This window comes from Botryllus schlosseri, chromosome 16 (assembly GCF_051294905.1).
Source record: "Botryllus schlosseri isolate E-star chromosome 16, Bs_hap1, whole genome shotgun sequence".
NCBI lineage: Eukaryota > Metazoa > Chordata > Ascidiacea > Stolidobranchia > Styelidae > Botryllus > Botryllus schlosseri.
Window position 1 is genome coordinate 1,773,686 of NC_137251.1, and position 13,007 is coordinate 1,786,692.

Here is a 13,007-nt window from a genome sequence, read left to right on the forward strand (position 1 = left end):
CAATTGATGGTGATTCCCCGTTAATCGGAAGCAATCGATGAAAAACTTCCGTAAGTGATTGGCGTCTCTTCACTTTTCTATGATTCGGTGGCTCGCTAGCGCCATCTTTAATTAACTATAAAAAATAGCTTCAAAGGTTCGCTGTCCACTGTCCACGAATTTTCTATCACTGGTCTCAAGAAAACAAATAGGCACTTCTACACCAGAATAAGAAGATTATCATACGTTTGAATAAAAGTGATTATCTCGAAGGTATAGTCCGAGATGACGAGCATTGAGCCTGCCGACGCCCGACACATGCAGCATTCATTTCCGTTGCTTCCTTTTATGTTATCCTTTCTTAAATCCAGTGTGCATACCTCTCATTTACGTACTGTAGGCCAGGAATGGTAAGACTACTCCAAGTCGTTCGGCACCCGCCTATTTTTTCATCATATCCCAATCTTGTGGCGTATTGATTTGATAAAAAACTTACTAAAATGATGATGATATCGAGGGAATTGGCACGGTGGAGCGGCGGTTCTCATATTCGTCGGATTATATATTTTAATCCGCGCAACACACACACGGTATACGCCGCGATGTAATGAACAGATACGATGATACCGAAGCAGTTTCTTAACCTGGCCAGCACCTCGGCCTAGCGCCTGATGTTCAAGATTAATCTTTATTTGGCTGTCTTCTTCTTTCCACTCGCTTCTTTGAGTACCTCCTTCATCTTTGTCGCCGTAAAAGCGACGCGTTTTGTCCGTCTGATAGGCCCCACAATTGATTGACAAACGGCAGTGGAACCAAATGTCATTTTGTTGACCTTGCCTTCCTGCAGCTGAAATTGATCGCCCTGCTCCGTCAACTCGACGATTTTGTGAACAGATGCTATTCATTATCCTTCAACTCACGCACACAACCCAAATGATATCTAGACGACCCTGGCGCAATCATTTTAACCTCACACGGATACCAGCCAATCAGCAGAAAAAAAGAGCGATTTTGTTCAGTATATTAACGGCTCATTCGTCAAATCGTCGCAAAATGTTCACTATTGGACAGATAATAGATAGTTGAGCTGCTTGCCCATCATTTATGATATATGGATCAAGTAACAGCAGAAATTCAACAGCTCGCACGGCTTCGAATACCCCTCGTCAGAAATGGTCTCCGCTGAGATGCACAAGCAGTTACATTAGATACGGGCTTATCCGTATATGCACCATGTTCGTCGCGTGAGCTTTGCCCACGCCTAGCTCCGCGCAAAAAAAACGAAAACCTATGATTGACGCGCGAAAATGTGTTTGAAGTGTAGGCAGTGAACAACCAGATGTCAATCGAAGCAGTGGAGGGACAGGAAGGATATAGTAAAAATGCAAAACGAAATCGCGCGCCGTTGCGCTATTGAACAATGAAATAGAGCCTCAATGTCTGTAGCCGCACGTACTTTCACTACCGCACCGAGGTCAAGTACTAATGCAAAGAGTCACGATAAAGCGAGCGAATAAACGAGACTTATGAAAAAAGCTGAAGAGAGATAGTCAAAGTACCGCGGAGGTGAGAATATATACGCGAGCTACGCGCCTGCAGATAAAACACCAGAGACACAATGGCGCAAATTTTGATAATAACAAATCAAGCACTACGGAAATATATACAGTAGCCTACGAAAAGTATATCTAAGATAAAATACACCAAAATGCGAATTAAGACTTTAAAAGCTTATCGCCATTAACAAGAGATTTTGAGGTTGGCAACCAATGGAATCAATGCTTCTCGCACAAAAGCTATGAAGTATCAAGTAGAGACTTTTCATAGTAATATTAAAGAGACTCAAAGTAAATAATAACAAACTACAGGAAGAACCTGCTTCAACAGTGCAACAGGATAATACAAAAAGTAGAAGGCAAAATGTCATCCCATATGTACTGTGAACTGCTAGACACCACTGTAGCTATATTGCACAGCATTATATGGACACAGGACAGGTCGGTCAGCGTTACAATTTCACAGGCTTTTGAAGCACATTTTTGAAACCATCACGTATTCAGCCCAAGACAGCTCATGATCTGGAAAAGGAAAAAAGTCAACAAGCGCTTCATCGCAAATCCAGCGATAATAATTTTACCTCTTCGTAGATTGTCCACGCCATCGCCGCAATCAGGGTCCGACGAATCACCCTTGGGGCAAGCCCACGAAAAAAGCCAGACATCCCATACACCTGCAACCGACGATAAAATATACCCCCATTACGGTCAGTGATGAAAGATTTTCCATGTTTTGGAGTACTTCAAAATATTCGGGTTCATTTCAATAACAATATAATGTTTGCGCGTGGCAAAAACTTGCTACTTATAATCACACTTTGAGACAAATTTTACGACAATTTTCGACTCTCACACGAATAGAACCAAGGAATATATCAATTACCACCGCAATAACGAATCAACGGTGGAAATAGCAAGCAGCTCATTTTTACTATCTTACTGTAATGTGCTCTACATCTAGACAAGATTTTTGAAACAGATAGACTTGAGTGCAGTATAAAAACTTGAGTAACTATGTTACTTGAGCAAGATGAATAAAGCTTATTCGGACAAGAGTGGCCAGCAAGTTAATTAATCCCACATGTTCCGCAGAAACACTGCCTTCTAAATACAAACCTATTAATCTAGCAATCACACAATTTGTGAATACGGAGCGAAAGGTACCCGATATATTCCAACAGCAGCCAGTCTCATCGAGAGTCTCCCCTTGTTCAGTTGCATTTTCGTCTTGATCACGTCTGCTGGCTGAGTCAGGATAGAGGCACATACGCCCGCCGCGATCCCACACATGAAATTAATCGATCCTCCCGCAGGACCAGACACTGAAATAGAAACATTAATTTCACATTCCACTATAAATGTGTTTGCATTGTTGCCAATTTACACCAAGAGTGATCTTGTATTGTAGAAATCATGTGATTGCATACTGCAAGCAGATGTGAGCAGTACTGGCGATACAGCCAGAGCAATACCGGCAAAGGTAATTGAAATATATCAAGAGACATTCGCTTGTACAATTTTACTGCATCATACAATGCACTGACATATGCTAGGGATGTCAAATTCATTGTAATCTTGGGTCGGCCAGCCCATGCATTATGACACTTGGTCAACCAATACCAATTGATTGTAACTTTGAGTCAACACAATAATGCCATTAACCCTTACGAGGTGGGGCCATATTTTGCAGAATTGACCTTCACTTTTCAAATTCTCACCGTGACCCCACCAGGTCTTGAATCTGGACCGTTCCAGTTTAAAAGTGGGCGGAGTATAGCCCTCTACCGATTCCACCCTTGATCGACACCCCATGACATGTCTGAGGTTTTTTAATAAGTTTAAATAAACAAGCTTTCCCCCCCCCAAAATCTCTCTCTCTCTCAATTTTCAAGGCTGACCCTCAGGATGGCGTCAGAGAGATGAATGTGATGCTTCAGTGCGTAGCCACTGTTGCCTGGTTTCAAACAAGCCGTCAACCATGGCTGTAAACCGCGCGGTTCGTCAGGTATCGAAAAATGGAAAATACATACAAAATTTACAAATGGGCGTGGTCAGTGAGTGGTCATCAAGGTCAAGTTCATGATCAAGACTCAATCGGCCCCTACAGTCCGGTTTATGGCATAAAACAACGCGATATGCTTTCTTTTGTCATATCCAACCATTTGCAGGCATAGTAAACCTGTTTATGACTCATATGCCGACTGAATTTGCACTTGAACTTGACCTAGATCTTGAAAATCACTGAAGCGTGACCAAAATTTACAAATCCCCCTCAGAAAACTCTCCAGAAAATGTTTTGATGTTTGAAACGGTGAAAATTTACACAGAAAACCGTACGTGTCGACTTCTGATGTTCTGGCAGATTTTCCGACAATATTTCCCACTCGGCAAATATCCGGAAGTCTTAGGTGATAACCATATTTTATTTTTATTTTAATTTTTTGTTCATTTTTATAAACTAAAATTTTTGAGTTAAGTACCAAATACATCGGAAAAGTCTCATCTTTTCAAAAAACGTATTACCCGATGTCTAGGGCGTGACAACATGGAGAAATCGGTGTCAGAGGCATGCCATATCATATATGATACGCCCACCTCGTAAGGGTTAAGGGGTGATTAACAAATCATTTTGGTCTATTTCACACGGAAAATGACCTTATCGTTACTTGATATTGCTAGATTTAACTAGGATCCACTCAAAAAGTGTCTCAACTGACAATTGATGCATAACCAGTTTACCACACATGTGACTAATGTGAGATTACCAATACCAACATACCACGTCCTCCCACCATCGCTTTTCCTTCATTATAACACATCAGGTAGATTGCTGAAAACGGCGCATCTCTTATCAGAGTCGCAGATAGTCCAGACACAAGACCTGCACGACCTTCCAAGGAGTAAATACTACGCAGCGCACCAGCAACCCCGGGATACTTATAATTTCCACTCTGCAATGAAGACCCAATAACAAAATTATAATACCGACATTAATTACTGAACGCAAGACACGATACCTCAATTCTAGTCTTGACAACAGTGAAAGGAATCAATATTGTTGCAGTAAATGTCCGCGCGGTAGCAGCAAGAATTAAAGACTGATAAGCCGCAGGCTTCGTTTCTCTGTGAGTAGCAAAAAGAAAATCGCCTTTGAATATATTCGATGTCCATATATACTATATTGCAACTTTTTTCTATTTTTCATGCAAATTTTTACTGCAACTTTACAAGTATTGTGCAAAATGGAAAGGAGTTACTTGAAAAATATACTATAAAAATATTTCTAGTAGGTTCTATTGTTTTATTCTCTTTGATTAGCATACCTAAGAGCTATGTGACGGATTAGCTGAAGCTTAATGATAACTATGATGCAATAGTTGGCTTGCAAGCAAGAAGCTCAACAGCCCCAACCAAGTAGTACGGTTTTTGATCTTTCAATCTTGGCCTAATTAAAATGTACCAGTCAGCTTCTAGAGGCACAATAATAGTATATTATGGAAGCTGTTGGGTAATACACAGGAATGTTTCGAATATCACATAATCTAATAATTTTTAAAAACTTGTGCATAAATGAAACTTTTGTTAAAATTGAATACAACTTTCTCGCAATATTAGTGCAAAAAAAATTTGACATAATTACTACTCACCCCAATGTCTTTGATTGGAGTAAATGTAAACTGCTAAAGTAGATTCCAACACCTGGCACGCATCTCAATATCGACTACACATAAAAGAATGGGAGCAGGTGAAGAACAGCAATCAGTTGTGATGTGACAAGTGAAACTAACAGGTTGCAGTCCCCTCCAAAGACCCGAGACTTGATCCTGACGGATAACAAATCGTACCACCTCTTTCATGGTAGTTCTCTGCTGTATGCCGTTCACTGGCAGGCATTGAATTTTCGTCTTGACCAAGTCGAGCGGCTGGAACAGCAGAGTGGAACATGTTCCACTCACAGTTCCAGCCAAGAATGACTTAACAGTCTGGTTGGCCTGAAATGGGGATGAAATCTCTTATGCTGGATACAGTCCAAAGATTATATTAACTGATGAAGTTGAGTAGGCCTATATAATAACGTGAGGAGGTCAAGTAGTAGCTAGCGATTGTGCTCAAGTGGAAGTATTGCCGTTAATTTCTACTTAGTTATGAGAGCTTCATGGAAGTACAGAACTTCAATAGGCCTATACAATTGAATAGTATTCATAGTATCACAAAACATGACGTCACCGGCATGAAATTTCGAATAATCGGGGCGAAGAGAGCGCTTAAATCCACTATTTATACATGGTACACGAACTCCTCTACGCGGAGACTTGTTTGGGGTACTTTGCTAAAAGTCGACAAAAGTAGTTTCTTCTACATAATTCCAAAAGTAAGTATATTTGCATAGGAAGCTGTTGAGTTCAAGTGAAAGACACAATAAATTTTGACGTTCATAAATTTTGGTTTTGTGTTAATAGGAAACGTTTATTGGTTTCATGGGGAACACTGATTTGATAAGGGGCGTATATCAAAGAAACCTGTTTGAAAATTTTAAAAAAATACCATCACTTTTTTACTGAGACATTGACTACATCTGAAAATAACGCGGTTATTATGCACAAGATTCAAATTTATACTATATAGCAGTGGTGGGCATGCGGCTCTTTAATGCTTGCGGCACTTTACAGACTGCACATGCGTTTAGCGATTTTGATAGAGGTTCAACCTGTTTATATATTGATGCATTCTATCATGTATTAACAGTACGAGTATTTTTCTGTGTTGTGTCTTTCCTCGTGGTTTACGTAACACTTGTAAAATTGAGGGGAATGTGGAACTACTGGGTTAGAAATTTGCAATTCAACTTTCGAGTCGAGTTCCCACGAATGTAACACCCTCCACAATGGTGCATATTTCAAGTTCAATAACCAATGATAAATGATGTGATCAGCAATGCACTTGATTGATTAATCCCACTACCGGCACTTCAGGTTACGATCATTTGTGGGCGAACAATGGTTTGTTTGATATTCATGGTGTTTTTGACTACATTGGTCATTTTATACCAGGCCGATACTACCGACTTGTAGCAAGGCCCACTTCTAGGTTTTTTATAAGACGCCCCTTACATGGATCACATGGCGAGAAGGAGCCTAGATGAACCGTTAACACATAAGCAGGAATTTAGGAGTCAACCTCGGTCGGACTCGACCATACCATGCAACTCATCGGTGATCGGTGTTGCAGCTGTGGATCATAACACTACTAACAATGGTGAATACGGCCTTCGCGCTGCTCAGCCTTACTTCAAACACCTCACAGCCCAGAGAGACGTACAGTATCACCGTACAATAATAAACTTCATTTGATATCCGATGTTTCATTGTGACGGAATAAATTCGCATTTTTACTGTGGCTCTTTCAAAACTGAAATTTTTGATATGAGGCTCGCACATGAAGCAAGTCTATCCAACCCTGCTATACAGTTTTCACATGTATTGACTAGAAAAAATACTATAATGGTGGTACTGCTTTTGTAAATCGATCAGACTTTAAGATGGTAATTCTACAATAAATATTATACTAGTCAGCAATTGGATCGTCATTCACACACTGATCAACAATTCAACATCAATAACAAGTGAAATAATATCAATCAACGGTCATAAAAGCTAAACACTTACCCGAATATCCAGCTTTACCTTTAGCTGACACGAAACGCTCTCTCCAGCTCCACTGACTCCTCAGGCTCTGTTGTTTACTTCACGTTGAGATATATCCAGTTTTATCAGGTGTGAATCCCTCGACCAATCGGCAGAAACGAAACAGCGACGCCCACAACAGCAGAAAGTGTTCTGGGAAATGTGAACCTCCACTTTATATGATTCGATATTCGACACGAAGTGTCGCCAGAGGTATGTTATCTGAAGTTACGTAAGAAATTACGAATTAACTCATTTGACCGATGGTCAGTTCAGTTCAAAACACCGCACGATTTGAAATCGTAAAACCAGAATAAAGTTGAAAGTCGAAATAGTTTATTGCTCAGCGGTCCATGAATTAAACACCAGACGGTGACCCACCGACAAAGCTAGTAAAAATTTGCGTAACCTAAGTATGTAATTGCGTAATCCGTGATGAGTGGCGATTGGCGAATACAAAACCACCGCATAAAAATGTGCAATCAACGAAAGCTATAACATTATAACTAGGGTTACCATATTTTGGGATCCGTAAAGGAGGGCACTTTTTACTAGGGTTACCATACGTCCTCTTTAAGGGGATTAGGGGACCGGTACTATGCTTGGATGTTTACTGCTGATTTTCCATGATTTTTATCTTTTGTTATTTTTATGACCACTGGTTAACCGCCATAATCGTTAGTATTGATAGACTTACATCTTGCCATATTTACTCATTTATAACTCCGCTGGGTGGCGACTAAATCTAAGACCTTCCGGTGCCCCGTCGTCTCCCAATCCATACCAATGTACATGTTGTGTTTGTTGGTGAGATCAATAAAAGCATACTTAAAAGCATACTGACTGACTGACTGACTGACTGATTAGTCTTCTTTTTTTACTTTTTTGAAAGTGTCCTCGGAGTACGCCCAAATGTCCTCTTTTTTGAGAATTTTGGTAAAATATACATGCAAAATATATATGGCAAAATCAACTAAATCAGCACCGTGAAGTAACGCTCCAGCGGGTATTTCGGGAGCTGGGCCTGAAAGTTGGCCTTTTTTTAGTCAACCACCTGAAAATGTAAAGGAAAAAACTGTATTTTGGGCGAAAGTGAAAGTTGACCTTCTTTTAGTCAACCGACCAAGTGGGAAAAATTTACCATTTTTTCAGGATTTTTCTCCTGTTTTGCAAGTTTGAAAAAGTGTCCTCTTTTCAGATTTCCAAAATATGGTAACCCCAGTGGCGTAGCAGCCACTTGGCGGTTCTGGCTCTGCGCCAGGGGCGGCAGGCTCCAAGGGGGCGGCAAAATGAGGCTGGACAGTGCGAGAGAGAGAGAGAGAGATGGTATTCATTTTCGCCTGCACAACCGAGATGCTTAGTCGACGGAGATGTGATACGGACTTCATAGTAATAAGGTCATCTAGTCTGCACCCCCGTTTTTTCTCGAACCCACGACCTACCGATCAAGAAGCCGGACGCATCACGATTACACTATCTCGCTCGGCACAGTGTACACTAGGGCTGTTCAAAACAATCTTTTTTTCCTGAATCTTGCTGGTTACGTGATTAAATCGTTAGGTTGCCTTAAACAACGTCGCACAGCAAATTTTTATTCATTCCAACCAATAATCGCTGATTTCGTACAGTTTGAAAATTTTGAATTTACCCAAAGATGCAAAAAAAATTTTTGTCAAATTTTTCTGTCAACCCCATGAAATTGTTGCGCTGTCTTCAAAGACGATGCAAAACAAATTTGACTCAATTCCAACCAGTAGAAGCGGAGCTATTTCAGTTTTTCTTCGATAATTCGGGGATTATCCTAGATCGGTGGATAATCCAAGAAATAGCATCGAAAAACTCAAATAACTCCGCTTCTACTGGTTGGAATTGAGTCAAATTTGTTTTGCATCGTCTTTGAAGACAGCGCAACAATTTCATGGGGTTGACAGAAAAATTTGGGTTGAGTAGGTGACGAGATAGCGTCGTTGTTCAACTGTATGGTCTAATTAATCGCGATAATAAATTCATGCGGCCTGCGTCCTCTACGAAATTTGAAAAGTATCCCGAGACCCGTTTTGAGTTGGCAACCACTGGTATAAGCGGTGTCTTACAAGCCTAGAAGTGTGCCGTGCTACATGTCGGCAGTTACGGAATCAAAACTAAGAAATATTAACCTGGTGTAAATGACCATTGTAGTCGAAAAACTCTATGATTACCGCAAACGACATTAGGGTTGAGTCATGGTAAATGCGGATAATGCAAGTCTTCTCGCCTGGACGAACTTACGCGTAAGCTCCACTCTCGCACGCTGCGCAGTGCCCATACACTACACGTAGTAACATACAGTCACTAAAATTGTTCCTATAGCAAGCAAGTACTGGGGAATCTCGGCCAACTGGGGCCGAGGGCCACATTATCACGTGAGACGGAAAACAGTCCGCGGGCCGGACTAAATCCCTTCGCGGGCCGCATGTTGCCCACCCCTGACTTAAGAGATATTTTTGAATTCCCACGCGCTGCTGCAAAGCGAAAGTCACTATTTATTCACCAGCGCTTTTAGAAGTACTTATGACGACGAGGTGGACTTTTTGGAGTTAGCTGCGAATATTGTCATGCCTCATACATTCGAATTAGGGATCATATAAATCAGAAGATTGCTAGCTTTTCGTACAAATCAATATGAGGCCTCTAGGACGTACACAAATTAAGATATGATCATATGATATGTTCAATTAGGGATTTTAAAAGGGTTAAGAGGCTGGTGTGGAGCAGTGAAACTACGCTTGATCGTAGTGCAACAGCGTGTGATGTTTTACAGTGGTTATAGTTAATGCAAAGCTACTTGATTCGACACGATATTTATGATCGTGTCTGAAACTTTATCTGACCATTGGTGTTTATTGGGATCTGTGGGAGGAGCTTCTCAAAGATCAAACTGATCAAGTCTTATTTACGTTCTACCATGAATGATGATCGGTTATCAGATCTACCCATTCTGTCTATAGAAACAGACTACGTTCAAAAACTTGAATTTGAGGGTATTATCGCTGATTTTGCTTTGAGGCGGCTATTGATTTTCTATTTGCATAATACATTCGTTCGCTATTTCTTGTCTTTATTATTTTTGGCCTTATCAACGTTGAGACGGTGAGGATGAGACGCGGCATATTATTTGTAATTATTTTTATTGACAAGATTGCTTGGACAGGAATCTATGTCGAAATTTGCTGCGGCCTACTTAGGGGGCGGCATTTTAAGCAAAGCCAGGGGCGGCAGCACATGCTGCTACGCCAGTGGGTAACCCTATATCTTTTTACAAACTACAAAAGTTGGATTACCGGACCAGAAAGCTGCCGATTCTAGAATTATTAAGGGAAATCTGCTTGTGTTGACTAAAAAACAGGTCATTTTCCGTCTCTACTACCGAATAACTCTATTTACCAACTATACCGCTGTGGTATTGACGAAGAAAAAAAGGGTCCAGTCTTTCCGACAGACTGCGGGGGGTAGGCAATATTGAATTATTTCTTCATTTACCATTGTGTTAATAAACTTGAAACTTTTCTTCGCACTTCGCTTATTTTATAGATTATAGGCCTACCCCAAGATATAAAAATATGCACATAAGAGTACTCGAATCTGAATCGAGTAAATATTTTGATGATTCGAGTCGAGTAGCAAAAGAAGATATTTTCGAGTACTGAAATTACACGCTCCTCGCTACTAAAAGTTATTTTATCAACGAGAATTATGGTTTCGATATTATTTTCCACTTGGAAGCTTTGAAGCCTTGATTGGCCGTATCGCAGCATACGAAACATATAGTGCAAAGCTTCGACCGTTAGTGTAAAAACATTTACGAAGTCATGATCCTCCCACAACATTGTCAGTTGTCACAAAGTGGAATGAAATCGGTAAGGTTGAAGAAATACCAAAGTATCTTTAATTTGATGGATAACAGGCATTATATTCTTTGTGCGGGTGGCATGAAAGGTAGGCTACATAATTATTTGAACTTTGAGATATATCATATTGATGTGACGTCATAAAAAGTGATACTCGAATACTCGACTCGAAGCATAATACGTGATTCAGAATCGAATCACTCATGTACTCGATTTTGCCCGGCCCTGATGATTATCACTCGAGGCCGTTGGGGTGATTTAGTTTAAGTGCGTGTAACCTGCGGGTACGTGATTATAAGCTCCGGTCTCTCCGCCGACCATTAGCATACCGCGCCACAATACACACCAAGACATGTTTTTTTTTATTATTAATCACGGCATTGGCTCTTATCGCTCATAAGGTTATTTGCGCCCAACACGGTAATTGCATCAATGTCTTTTGCGGTCCTGCTTCATTCTTCTGGTCTTTAGCTGCCATCTTTCAAGAGTTCGGCTCTCTCTTCCTCTGGGCTTTTCAAGGCGCTGTATTTACAGCGGGATCGGCGATGAGGAGCCCAGATAAACCTCCGACACATAGAACATGGTATAGTCGAAAAAATACCAAAGTATCTTTGATGTGATGTGTATAGCACGCATTATATTCTTTGTGGTCGCATAAAAGGTACGTATTTGAACTTTTACATATTACATTCTGTTATGACGTCATAATGAGTGATACTCAATTACTCGACTCCAGGCATAATACGTGATTCAGGATCGAATCACTCAGGTACTCGATTTTACCCAGCCCTATTCATTAGTCGCTCGAAAGCGTTGTCAGGTATCGTGCGCAGCTCATAATTCAAAATAAAATGACGTTTATGATCATAATATTTCTTGTTTATTTGTACTACTTAATAAACTTTTACTTCTTTTGTGGTAACCCACCTTGAGCATCTCACAAGTTAGTCAGCACAAAAACTAGAATATTGTTCGCAGACTAGAAGCGACTATGCTAGCAGGTTATTATTATTCGTCACAATAACTATACTATGACTGCACGTCGGTGTAAGGAAGGCGATGGCGGCTTAGCACTGGATTTCTCTGCGCTGCAAAATGCCTCGGACAAAGAGGCATTTTCAGGAAAACAATAAATCAGATTAAAAATAAAATTAGAGCATAGAGACATTTCACAAATTAGATTAGAATTGGAATTAGAGCATGGAAACCTTTCACGAATTAGATTAAAATTAGATTAGAGGCATTCACTCTAATTTAGTGAAATTAGACAACTAGAATTATCTAGTTGTCCAAGTCTGCTCCTATATTCCTGACAAGGGCCTAGGCTTGGCAATAGAACATTCCAGTGAGAAACAAAGATGAGGATTTGGTGGTATCATTTTGGAATCATTTGACTGGTCCGACCCGCAAGCTATCTAAGTAAGGTTTGAATCCGGACCGCGACCCCAGTTCAGTTCGACACCCCTGCTGTAAATCAACATTTTACCAGCTGCATTCGCGGAGCGAGTCCTACCCTTACATGTCAAGGAAAGACTGGTAATGTATGCTCAGACTTAACCAAAGCGACTATAGAAAGTATCGACACACGCCATCAACAGCGCAGCGTGTCTCTACTCTATAGAGCCCTGCACATAGGCTTACCATACGTCCTCTTTTAAGAGGATTTGTCCTCTTTTTTGACTTTTTTGAAAGTGTCCTCGGAGGACGCCCTTTTGTCCTCTTTTTTGAAAAATTAGGTTAGATTTAGAGCAAATTGCGAGTGATATGCCGAAAATTAGCACAGAAGTGAAGCTCCGGCGGGTATTACGGAGAGGAAACGGTGAATTTAGCTCTGAGCGAAATGATGACTTTTTTTTTTAGTCATCCACCTGACAATGTGGAGGAAGAAACGGTATTTTGAG

At 40.6% G+C, this 13,007-nt stretch overlaps 1 protein-coding gene across 1 annotated transcript; it reads right to left on the minus strand.

Moving 5' to 3' along the window:
• Positions 1 to 983: 983 nt before the first annotated feature.
• Positions 984 to 7,358, minus strand: LOC145458959 (mitochondrial glycine transporter-like). The gene is made up of 8 exons (XM_080337474.1): positions 7,202 to 7,358; positions 5,324 to 5,527; positions 5,183 to 5,256; positions 4,553 to 4,658; positions 4,315 to 4,486; positions 2,700 to 2,857; positions 2,117 to 2,209; positions 984 to 2,057 (listed from the first exon to the last, which is right to left on the minus strand). The coding sequence occupies exons 2-8, from the start codon at positions 5,390 to 5,392 to the stop codon at positions 2,028 to 2,030; spliced, it is 702 nt and encodes a 233-aa protein (XP_080193600.1). The 5' UTR covers positions 5,393 to 5,527; positions 7,202 to 7,358; the 3' UTR covers positions 984 to 2,027.
• Between the last annotated feature and the right edge of the window lie 5,649 nt (positions 7,359 to 13,007).

Bases quoted from the DNA above. Each gene is read 5' to 3' on its own strand.
- LOC145458959 (XM_080337474.1), bottom strand. From the start codon at position 5,392: ATGAAAGAGGTGGTACGATTTGTTATCCGTCAGGATCAAGTCTCGGGT. The intron at 2,858-4,314 runs GTATGTTGGTAT...TTTCTATTTCAG, and splicing joins AGCGATGGTGGGAGGACGTG to TGTCTGGTCCTGCGGGAGGA. The intron at 2,058-2,116 runs GTAAAATTATTA...TTCCTTTTCCAG, and splicing joins CGTGGACAATCTACGAAGAG to ATCATGAGCTGTCTTGGGCT.